The sequence below is a fragment of the Gastrolobium bilobum genome, unplaced genomic scaffold (assembly GCF_033153095.1).
Source record: "Gastrolobium bilobum isolate Gb01-03AN ecotype WA unplaced genomic scaffold, APGP_CSIRO_Gbil_v1 utg44165, whole genome shotgun sequence".
Classification (NCBI taxonomy): Eukaryota; Viridiplantae; Streptophyta; class Magnoliopsida; order Fabales; family Fabaceae; genus Gastrolobium; species Gastrolobium bilobum.
In genome coordinates, this window is record NW_026895661.1 from 33,465 (window position 1) to 46,564 (window position 13,100).

Here is a 13,100-nt window from a genome sequence, read left to right on the forward strand (position 1 = left end):
AATGGTCGAATGTAACTTATTTTCACCTTATCTAATCTTAGATACTCGAACCAAATTGAATTTCTTACTTCGCAACCGGTTAGATTAGGGAAATATTTATTATGCTCCAGGACCACCTAATGATTTGGTGCTCTCTCTCACAACACTAATTTTTTCTTTCCCTTTTTACCCCTGTTATTTTTCTTCTTTTCCAATTTTACCCTCTCATTTATACTAAGGGACCACCTAAAAAATGGTGGTCCCGGTCCACCATAAATTCTCTCGTTAGATTAGATATGCGAGTATACCTGGATCCATGCTCATGCCTAGCATGATTGGTAGCATTGCGGTAACTTGATCACCTAATTTATTAAAATTTGATTCGAATTATTATTAGTTTATTCTATGTAATTAATTCCCCTAGTTAATTAAAAATTCCTAAAATTTGATTCGTCATTAATATTAATGAGAATAAAATTAAAATACTTTAATGTTATTCTATGAATCATATCACGTTTCCATTTTGCATGTAACTTATTGAGATTGGATTTTTATGAATATGGTAACAAACGTGGTTAATAATAGAAAGTAAATTATTGCAAAAAAATAATGATTGTCAATTTAAATAATTTAAGTAATTTTAACCGAAAATTTTACTTTGCTTAATAGAATCGCAAAACATGCGAAAATATGAATAGTCAAGTAATTTAATACGATTGAATTCAAAATAAAATAGTTGATGCAATTCGTTTATATATGAATCAATCTAAAACTTAGATATTTAAAATAAGAAAAAAATATGGACAGTGTCATTTTATTTAAATTATTTTATAAAAATTATAGTGTAATGATTCATATTCAATGAATGAATATTTCAATATGAAATTTCTGATTAAAATATGAGAAGCTGTTAATTAATTTTAGGGGTTGGACATCAAATAAAAAATTATTTCCAAAAATTAAATCACGTTTTACAAGTAAATTTAGTACGTCTTTTCATGAATTATACAAATCACCTCTTCATTTTACAAGTAATTTTAATGCTATTTTATATCTTATCCCATAAATTACTTGTACAAAGAAGAGGCTTATTTGAATGATTCATGAAGACACATTATCATGAATCTTATAATATAACTTGATTTTTTATTTTGTGTCTTACACCTAAAATTTGATTTGAGAATAAAATTAAAAAAAAATGATATTTACTTTTTTTAATATTTAAATCAATTTAATCCAATGTGAAAAGAAACTTCAATGCATGGGGAGCACCAAACTCGGTGCTCCTTTTTACTAAAAAGAGAAAAATTTATGTAATATTGCAGAAAAATAATAGTAATTTATAATAATAATAAATTAATAATGATAATAATCTACTATAAATTAGTAGAAATATAAATTTGGATACTCTAATATAAATTACTATTATTTTTCTGAGATATTAAATTTTAAAACTAAAAGAAAAATATAAAATAAAATATAGATAAAATAAGAAAAAAAAGTACCAAATTCGATACTCCCGATTCCAACATGATTTAATATTTTCACATCAAACCATTTACGCTGACAGTAGCTTTTATTATCACATCCATCAAAACTCAATTGCATTATATTACTTGTAGAGTTACTTCTTCTTTTTTCATGAATCAAATTTTAAGAATGGTAAATTAAGTGAACTAATTACATGAAATCAATTTTAAAAATCGGCTCGGATCGGCTGGCTCGACCCGAGTCTCGATGACCTTATAGGTTCCCCAGTTTGAGCGGCCATTTGGATTGGTTATACTGTCAACCTGATTTGGACTGGTCGACTTGGCCGGATATTGATAACCTGGTGAGTTATATGTAACACCTCGTATGCATCCGATTTGTTATCTTACTTTATGGTATTAAGCGCAGCTAATTAATCAATTAAACCGAGAAGCAATCTAATAATTCACCTTTAATTAACTCATATCACGTCATCTTGTACTTAGTGGCCTTCACCTAAGGCATACAATAAGTGTCAACCATGTATTTGGTTTAATTAACTTATTTTATACCTTTCTTAGAGCCTGTTTGTTTCGCCTTCCAAAAAAAGTAGCTTTTATCTCTTTTTTATTTTAAAAGTTCTTTTTACAAAAGTTAAAGCTATTTATATTTTTATAAAAATATTTGGCTTTTGGCTTCTGCTTTTTCTAGAAGTTAAAATTTTTAGCTTGTAAAAAAAAGTAAGTTTTTGACTTTTTTGTGACTTATGTTTTTTTTTTAAAAGCAAACATACAAACGAACTTAAAGTGAGAAGTGCTTTATTTTCTTTAAAAAAGCATCTTTTGGTGGAATAAAAAGTTCATCCAAACGGGCCCTTAGCATATAAGTTATCATATCTTAAGGGATTTAACAAAGATTACATGCATAATTGTGACACCTAGCAATCTGTTTCTTAGGCTATCTCACATACACATCATATTACAAAATGACAACCAACATGATCAATACATCATTACATCCTATGATCAAAATGAATATAAATACATAAATCTCATAAACCTATACATTTTCATCTATACAAATACACATGCTTATCAAAATGGCGTAGACACTCTCTATGCTCTTCACAAATACAAACATACACAATATGATGAATAATAATCATGTCGCGGATGAGTATCAAATACAGCAATGCATGTCTCATCTCATGCTAGAATCTCTACTTTGGCTTCTTGCCTTGAGATGCATCAATATCAACATCTCAATACCTGAAAAATGTGCCCCAATATGGGATGAGATTTGAACAAATCTCAATAAACTATGGGTCCTCAAGGATTTCTCCCCCCTAAGTTCACTTATTGGTATAATATAAGTATAAAAATAGTGTAAGTCAGTATGTAAAAATGTGCAATGCAATATATGTCATGCATCCTACTGGCCAGAGAACAAAAGGTAGACATTATGCACGTCTACAACCTACAGTATAAGGATTCCCCTCGTACCTCACACACAGATTTACCATCTTATATGTGGCCCGACATACTCAAGGATTACCGTCTCGTGTGGAATACCCTGTATACATATGGCAATTGCACTTTAACAGAATCCAGTTCAGCAATATATCCAAAAACCATATTATAAACAAATATAATTTCAGAAAAACCATATTATCATGCACATAAACCAACCTCTCATGAGATTTGGTGGAACAAACAATGGATAAAATCGATGACCAAAAACTTACCTTTATCAGCAACATACTCCAATGTACTCTTAGTATCCAAAGGACCACAATCATAGGCACTCACAAAATCACAACCTATTTCAAAGATATAAAGGCAATTAACAATTATACTCGTTTATTACATTCATTTTAATGTTATCTTTTACGTAATCATTCTTTACGTAGGGACACCAACTCAAGATGGGAGAAACGAAGTCCACTTCCTAAGGTCTCATAACCTAAAGACCTCACTTGCACGCACAATGGAGTCTATAAATCATTTACTTGAAGAATATTCCAAAGAAATCAACTCTATTTATGAATATGACATCAAACATCTCTTACCATTTTCAAAATTGGTGTTCTAACTCTTTACCAAAAATTCAAATTTTAATATGTTAAACTAGACATCTCAATCTTTTCAACGACATATTATATGTCTCAATTAGAGTTGTATAATTTTGGTTATATTTTTCGCAAAGTGATTGCTGCAAACTGAATTTTCAACAATCAAGTCGCGACGTCCAACTTAAACTGTGGAAAATTGGCTTATATAATGGCTACAAAATTTTATAGTAAATTAGCCATATATGTTAGCTTCACACAGGTCCAAACCGCGCTCAATTTGGAGCTTTGTAGTTCGAGATATCAAATTTTTACTAAACTATGTTCACTGCCTATGAAATATCTAGATATTGTCGAGGAAATATCCTAATATCACATTCGGATATTGGTTTCCCAATATCATAATATTTTGCGTGATTTTTCCATAACTATGTTTTTTTAAAAATTCATCCACAAGGTCTCATTTTTACCACTCGCAGAAGTTCAAGCTACCATTTTTATGTATATTCATACTAGTTTTCATCAAGGTTACTTAGTTCTTTCATTTTACATGTTGAAAATCCATTTTTTTCAAAGAAACTCAAAGAGAAGAGTTGAGGTTTGCACCCAAAGCTTCAAAACAAAGAAAAGAGAACACTTCCAAGGTCTCCAATCCACTTCTCACTTCTGCCAAACCAAGTGCACAAAAATAGTTCTTCAAAATTTGTCCATCTCTCTCTAAAGGTTGGTTCTTTCTTGTCCCAAGGTCTCCAATCCACTTCTCACTTCTGCCAAACCAAGTGCACAAAAATAGTTCTTCAAAATTTGTTCATTTCTCTCTAAAGGTTGGTTCTTTCTTGTCCCAAGGCTTGAACACAAGTGAATATGGTGACCTAAGCTCTCAAGGATGAAATGAGGTCACTCTCAAGCATAAGACAACAAGCTAAACTCTTCAAGATGGTGTTTTTCTTTTCAATCCTCACTAATATCTAGTGTTTACAAGGTTGAGATGATCAAATGATGCAAAAATGAGGTGTCTTGGTGGTTTTTCATAGAGAGAAAGCAATGGAACCATGGAGGAAAGCAAATGGCAGCAATGTGGGTGTGAGAGAATGAGGTGTCTACATAGGGAAGTAAGAAAATGAGACTGAGTGACTAGGTTTAGGTTATTTAAACTAGACAGACTTAATACACCTGGTATCGACTTCTATGCTCAACTCACTTAGTTCTCTGTAATTTTATGGACCACAGTGTCTTATAAATTTTATGATGCATAAATCTATAATTTATTTTTATTTTCGAGTATTTTTCTATTCCCGCCGTTTCTACCGCGGTACCCGCAGTATCAACATTTTTCATCAAAAAAGACTAAATTCCAATAATTAATATTTCATACTAATATTACCATAAACATTTTGTAGTTATCTTAACTCCCCAAAATTCATGGAATAATAATTATTAATTATCTTTAAGTTTCGGGTAATTCTTCTCACTACATTTTTACTGCGAAACACATAACATTTACCTTTTTCTCAAAACGGTGCTTAAGCTTAAATTAATTAAAATAATAAAATCTTACATTTAATTATTATTTAATTTCTAAAATTATAATTTAACAGTGCAGGTTCTTACAGTATACGAAACCTGATTTGGACTAGTCACAATCAACCTTTATATATATATATATATATATATATATATATATATTTCAGTTCTCAAGTTATAAATCTTGCGCTACTTTGTTTTAGTTTGTTTGAAATTATTGCTTGCATTTTCTTTGATGTTGATGATAAGGAGTTTGGCATTTTTATTGTTGGTTAAAAACGACTATGGTTGTTTCTCTTGTAGCTATAAGGGTGTTATCGGACCTTTTTCTTTTATCAATGTGGTGCACTTACGGGTGTAAATGGGTTAGGCCGGTCTACAGGAGTCTACGACCTAATTTATATTAGGCCAGACTTAGAATCTTACAAATAGTAAAATAGAACAGACCTAGGCTTTTAAAAAAAATCTATTTAGAAAATAGACCATAGGCTTTTTTGTACATATCGGACCTATAAACCTACAGGCCAGCATATATCATATTATTTATTTTAAATAAAATAAATAAAATATTATTTTAATAAATTTGAATAATAAAGTAATATTATTTTAGTTATTCTTTTAATTGTTGAATATTTAATAGGTTTAAACAGGCTAACAGGCCTAGGCCAAGATTTTTTTTTTTAAATATAGATCAAAGCAGACTTGTAATTTGGAGCCTACTCAGTCTAACAGGCCAGGCCAGATTCAATATTTTTTATTTTATTTTTTACACAAACTTAGCCTATTTAAGTCGAAGCTCAGCCCAGTCTAGCCTATTTACACCCTAGATGCACCTCATCATTTGTTTGAAAGCCTACAACATGGAATAGTTGATTAGATAAACCCCTACATAAACTTTGGCCTTAAGCAATGAAAACTAGAATTTTTTTTGTCTTTTTGTGGTATAACGCAATAAGCTTGAAACATTATTTCTTGTGATATGGGTATCCTTTGCTTGCTGCATAATGGATCGCCGCTTTATTCATCAATATGGGGAAGTTTCTATTATTAATACTTTTTTTTCTGTGAATATTTAATATAAATCATATATTTATATATTTTAATATGTGAATATTATATTCGATTAAACCAGTGACCCAGTACCTCGATTGAGTTTATGATCGATCAGAGTTTTAAAACACAACATGAAATGGATTAATAATTAATTTAATTTAATTTTAATCAAATGAAAATGAACGGTGGTAATGCTTCGTGAAGAAACAAAAACACCATATCTACCAAAAAAATAAAAAAAATAGCATCATTATAAAAAGCCTCCTTCTCATCTCCTTTTATGAACATGAGGACAAACTTTTTTTGTATTTATAACACTTTCGTATTTTATTTTCTTTTATCGATTTTATAATAATAATAAGGGAATATTATATTTACTAGTTTTTTTTTTTTTACCACTTCTTACTATCAATCTTATTATTATTAGATCAAAATCAAATCAATGGCTTTCACTTGATGTTATTTTGTAACCGTTAATTTAATTTTGATCCAACGATAACAAAATTAATAGTAAAAATTGGTAAAAAAAATGTAGTAAGTATAAACTATCTCTAAAATAATAGAGAAAAATATTTCTGCTGCAGAAATCTTTTTTATCACACTTACATAAAAATAAGTGGGACTCATTATAACGAGAAGATAGAGAAAAAATTAATAAGATATAATGAGACCCACTTACTTTTATGAGAGTACAATGAAATTATTATTATTTTATATGAAAAGCCGAAATAATAAACTCATAATAACAAAGAAAAAGTGTGTGTCATTTTAAATGAGGTAAAGTTGTATTATTTTAAGTGAGAGAAAAAAATAAATAATGAAAGAGAAAGTAAACAAAAAAAAGTTATTTGAGTCCCACTTTTTTATAAAAATAAAATGATATAAATTATATTATTCTAAAAGATAAATATTTTTCCATAATAATAACATTAATAATAAGCCAACATTATTTGGCCTATATGAAGGTGTGGTTTCCTACCATTGCATTGGTTGTGGCACTTGTTACAAAATCTAAAGTTGAGTAGTACACTCTGTCTTGTATCATCTTCGCACAAAGATGGAGCAGAACAAAGTAAGCATAACCGCACGACTTCAAACTGTGAAACACAATTCAGGTAAATCGTACAGTCAGTTAGCAGAGGAGACAGGACTTACCAACGTCTATGTTGCCCAGCTTCTCAGGAGACAAGCTCAACTCAAAACTGACACTGTCCCAAAACTGCGGGCAGCGCTGCCCGACCTGCCCGATGAACTTGTCTATGAAATGATGAGACCCCCTTTGAGATCTTATGACCCTAATCTCATCCAAGATCCCACTGTTTACAGGTGCCTTTCATTCTCCCTTCTTCACATACCCCACTTTAGATTTTCTTTTTTAATATCAAAATTATGTAGCTATTCTCTATTTTCTATGTAAAAAGATTGATTTTTGTATGTGAATTTGTGAACATGTTGTCTGAGGTGAAATGGGTATGTCAGGTTAGAGTATAATTATGATCCATTGTTAACTTATGGTTCTTAATAATATGTCTACTACTGATTATACACGATCTTATCCTTGTATTTTTGGGAAGAGACTGTTTTTCATACTCTGAACCCGCGGTAACGAGGAACAACCTTGCTCATACAATTGATTCAATGATAGTGTAAAAACTTTGTATACTGATTCAAATCCAGAAAATAGTCTCTTTGATAAAGGTCTCTTAAAAAAATGTCAGGGGTTTATGGGGTGTGACTTTTTTGTTGTAAAGTCAGTCAAGATGTGATTTTTAGATGGAAAATGGTATGTTTCAGCCTCTTGTGAAGTAGACATGCATCTGTTGAAATGGTTATGGCTGGTTGTCTTGATTAAACATGACATCTTGATGAATTATTGTTAAGATGTTATAGATGTAAGCTTCTCAGTGAAAGCTGTCAAATGTCATTTTTTATTGTCATGGATGTCTTGAAGTAGACCTACTTCTGTTTTCTAAAAAATGTTTATGTCAATCTAAGTAATTTAGGACATACCCTAATGAATCAAAAGTGGTTGACATGTGCATAATGGTTCTGTTATAATGTGTATTGTGGATTCTAATGCTGGGAATATGCTGTGCATAACGTATAATATGATATCAACTGCCATTTTTGGATACTTAATTTGTTGGGTTATGCTGATCTTCTATTTCATAGGTTGAATGAAGCTGTAATGCATTTTGGGGAGAGCATCAAAGAAATAATCAATGAGGAGTTTGGTGATGGGATGTAAGTTTTGATTTATATACTGAAGAATTTCTCCTACATGCTCAAAATAGATTTGTTTGATGTGTTTCTTGCGATTACTTGTGTTGAGAATGCTATGTGATTGTATCTTATTTGCTTGATCATTCTGCTCTGAAAGGTATATTGGTTTGAGGAAATGTTAACATTTTTTAATACTCGGTGTATATCCAAATTTAAATTTCTCTGTCTCCATCAAATATAAATTCTCGCTGGTAAAGCCTAGTTTTATTTTCTGATCTTGCAGTAGGTTATGCATCTTGTATGTTCTTAAGCTATGAACCAAAATGTGCACTAAACATATTGAGGCTAGGTGATAAAACATGACATCTATGTTATGCAACTTGGGGCAAGCTGCAGCATCCAAGTGTTCAGAATGAATCTTCAATTCATAGTACATTCTGTATAGATATTACAATGATTTTGATTATCTCAGTTGCAATCACGGGCCCAACATTTGTAATCATCAATAATTGAAGATTTATTACTTCAAAACACTGACAAATTATTCTCAGGATGCTGGGATGTCTGGACATTTAGGGTTATGTATATAATATCTATGCATATTTATGGCATAATTTCCTTTTTTCTTAATTTTTCAAGAAGACTGAAGTAATCAAGTTTTCTGATTTTGTCTTCTCCTAGAAAACAAAACACATCTGTCCGAAGAAGAAATAGTAGGGCAATAATCTAGGCCTTAAGTCTCATTGGATGGATAACATTTCAAAACCTCTTGCATACTATAAGTCAAAGACCTAGAGATCCTGTCTTCTAAATCAGGGGAAATATCATATTATAAAGAGATTTGAGATTAAAGGGAGTTGATTGATGGCTTTGTTGGAGGATTTCAGACGAGGGACATCCTAATTTTCTGAAATTTTCAGCCTTAATTTTCCAATTTCTGTGATTATTCCCTTGATCTTATGATTGTAAGACCAGGTTTTTATGATTGATTTTTGAATGAGGGACTAGTCACAAAGATTTGTCAAGATCTTGCATAATCCTTAACCAACACCTTGCTTTCAGCATATCATGTTTTCTGTCTCAAATTATAGAGGAAGGCAAAAAAAGTTACATGAAGGAAGATTTAGAGTAGCTATAATTTATTAGAATGTGAAGAAGCAAAAAATGTGAGAAGTCTCTGTTGTGCTACAACCTGTAGACAAGGTAATACTGATAGGTAATCGTACTGAGTTCGAACAATATGAAATCATAAATAAAGCATCGAACTTGTTCTGGATGAGGTCTCTGTTTTGAGGTCACACTTCGTACACAAGGGGAATCTTCCACCATCCGTCCTTCCTAAGCAGAAGGACCTTTATGCTGCCTCACCATAGTTGCCAAGCTCTTGCACTAAATCCTTAGTGACCGACCCAACAACACACACACCTCCCCTCTACTTGGCTTAGTCCGTCGTTTGCACCACCCATCTAAGCTAGCTAAACTCTGGTTCTCTATACTTGAGTATGTGAGTATTTCATCTCCTCTTGTGGGTTGACACTCCATTCTCAGATCCACTTCAGATCAGTATTGTTTTAAAAAAGTTTTTTGGCTGTGACAGTTAGTGGACAGTGATGTATCATGTCTATAAGGATTCTGCAAATCATTATGATTGACGGAGTTTAGTAGTAGGATGTAGTCCCTTTCTCTACAATATACATTAGCACCAAAGATAGAATGTCAACTAGCTGCCCATAGTTGAGGTGTATACATTGCTTGCATCAAGCAATCAAAAGGGAGCTCAATGTTTTCATTATGGCTAAGTATTGTTGATTTCTTCCGTACTCACCATGCCTATAAGTTAGAATGGTGTTCTGCATTTTAATATTTCACATGTTATAAACATTTTTGGGTCAATTGTAGGCCTCTATCTGTTCTAAATGGTCAGATTCCTTACTTTCTGCTATTTCGTACTCAATCTTTTATTTTCTCTTCCCGCTAGAATGTTAGTTACTACTTGTTTTGTCCAGGGTGTCTGTTCATATGTCTGCAAGTTGGTCTCTTGCTCTCTTAAATCTATCTTGGCGGGTTATTCTCATGATTAGAAAGATTATTTTATCGTTACCAAGTCACCGATCCTAAAGCCAGTTTTCCAAATTGTGAATCATAAGATTCATGATTCAATGTTAAGCATGGCATAAAATGCTGTTGAAGAGATATAAAATCATTAATGTAGCCTCACCCAATGCCTTAAGATTTTGAGTTGAATTGGTTAGAACTAATTCAACCCAAAATCTTAAGTCATTGGTGAGGCTACATCAATAATTTTATATCTCTCTAACAAATGCATCTACTGTCGAATTAAATATGATCCAATCATTTAAAAGGTGACAAATATCTACATTCAAATTCAAATAGCTCATAATGGAGGGAGCTGTGTGGTGAGCATAGTGCGAACTATTCTTTCGCCTTTACTAATGAAGGCCCTGCTTTCTCATTTCCCTCCATTTTGCCAAAAAAATGCGAAAAAGAAAAGGGAAATGAATACATTTTGAGTTTTCACATTGGAAGATCCTAAAAATTACCACCTGCAACTCTCTCTCTTACTGTCTTTACTTTCCAACCTCTATAATGGAACATTATTTATTACTTTAAGGAGCTTAGAATATCTCAGGAAACAAATAGGTCCTTTTATGCATATCCAAATGAAATTATTATGCTTCTGGTTAAAGTGATTTTGACAGTAATTATATTTTTAAAAGATTTTGAGATTGGCATTACAGGTGATAGAACATGCCATGCCTAACAAATGGCATAAATGCTCAAATATGGATTTTCTTTCTCATTATTCATTTGTTCATTTCATATTTAGCATGTCAGCTATAGATTTCTACTGCTCAGTTGACAAAGTTAAAGGAGTTGATGGGAAGGATCGCGTGTTACTGACTTTTGATGGGAAATATTTGCCACATACGGAGCAGGTCTGTTTCTTGTTATTCCTTTTTTTCTCAGTTACATTTTGTTGCAGAGAACAATAGTCAATAGAAGGAATGAAAAAGAAAAAATATGCTAATACTTGATGATAGTAGGTAGCTGAAATAGAAAATTGCTAAAAGTCTGCAGCCATGTTGATTAAAAATATCAATAACACCTTTATCCCAAACTAGTTGAGATTGGAGGCAGATGAACCCAAATGAAAAGTCCGAAAAGATATGTTGATTAAAAATATATTGTTACTTATTAGTAGCAGCCCCAAGTGGGAAGGTAAATGTGAGAAGAAATAAAGATGGGTCCAATGATCTAGTTGGGCTAAGCCATATCAATAATATTTAGAGTTAATTGATATTATTAGATATAGTAGATAGAGTTACTTGATGTCAATTGATATTGTTAGATATAGTAGTTAGGATAACCTGATTTTGGAGGATATTACTCTAAATAGTTAGTAGTTAAAGATTGGAGAAATTGTTATGCACTATGTTCCTGTCCTTCACCTAAATTTTGTGTCAAAATTTTTTCATTGTGTAACAGAAATCAGAGCACATGGTTTCAAGAACAAGGCCACTGGGAAATCAGTGAGGATTTTCATACGCCAAAATCTTCAATGCTCATCTTCCTGCACAAGCAGATTCCTATCTTACCCGTGTTTTGTAGCACTGCAAGCTGTATTTGATCACTGCTATTTTGTGTTGTATGTGGAGAAATTGGAAGGAAAAAAATAAAGTGTTAAGCTTTAAAATAAAAGTAGCCAACCATGGCCATTTAGACAATTGTTTATGGCTTTGGAGGTTTCATGGCACTTCTCATGTGAGATACTTAAGATGGAGAAGCTTGTATTATGCTTGGTGGTGTAAGTCAAATAAACATAAATTATATTCATTGTGTCAATCTTTATCCTGGCCCGTGTGTAGGAAAATGTGATATGCTTGTGATAGAAAATATATGTTAAGTTTAATTGGGGACACTTGAAAAAGAACTTGTTTAAACTTTTAAAGTGAGTTTATCTTTAAATTCATAAGTAAGCGTTTCTTGGTTATTGGTTTAATTTTAAGTACGTTATGATTTTAACTTACTAAAATTCAAGCGTTGTTACATTTTTACTTGTGTATTTTGAAAAGGATATTATTATTTATAGTTTTTTAGTACATAAGCAATCCTATTTTACAGGAGTCTTATTTTGGGATAGTGTGATATCATTTATTTATGAAAAAGAAATCTTGTAGCGTTGTCTAAAATATGTCGGAATTCTACGTATATAAAACTTTTCCTATTAAATTTACTTGCATTTTCTAATAGATTTTTGTCAATCCAAGAGACTAATAAGGTTGAAAATAGATCCTCTCGTATTTTATTTAACATGACATGGATATGCAGGGAAATTACAATCAGATATAGGTGAATTAAAGGTTATAATTTTGTAATTATCTATCTCAATATTTTTTCTTTCTCTTTTTTTTTTTACCATTGATTTGCCTTTTGTATAATTTTGATTTTTTCACATGATTATATCATGATAAATAAATTATGAGAGTATCCACTCGATAAGTTTACGGAAGTTTTGTAACCAAATATGTTTGCACAAGACCAATCATTATGTGATTGGCCATGTGTCACGCGTCTTTTTGTGCTCAAGGAACATTTCTTGTTTTCCCATTATGAGCATTTTTTATGGGAGGAGGAATATTTTAACTACCAAAATTTTATACTACTAACTTATTACTTATCTAATCACCATTAGATTAACATTTTCTCTCTCTTCAAAAACTTTTTAACATTCTCCCTCTCTTTGATCCAATGGTGATGTGAT

At 31.4% G+C, this 13,100-nt stretch overlaps 1 protein-coding gene across 1 annotated transcript; it reads left to right on the forward strand.

The window, feature by feature from the left end:
• The first annotated feature begins 7,087 nt into the window (after positions 1-7,087).
• On the forward strand, positions 7,088-12,263 carry LOC133287160 (cyanate hydratase). The gene is made up of 4 exons (XM_061484726.1): positions 7,088-7,420; positions 8,267-8,338; positions 11,166-11,274; positions 11,825-12,263. The coding sequence occupies exons 1-4, from the start codon at positions 7,152-7,154 to the stop codon at positions 11,870-11,872; spliced, it is 498 nt and encodes a 165-aa protein (XP_061340710.1). The 5' UTR covers positions 7,088-7,151; the 3' UTR covers positions 11,873-12,263.
• Positions 12,264-13,100: the final 837 nt, after the last annotated feature.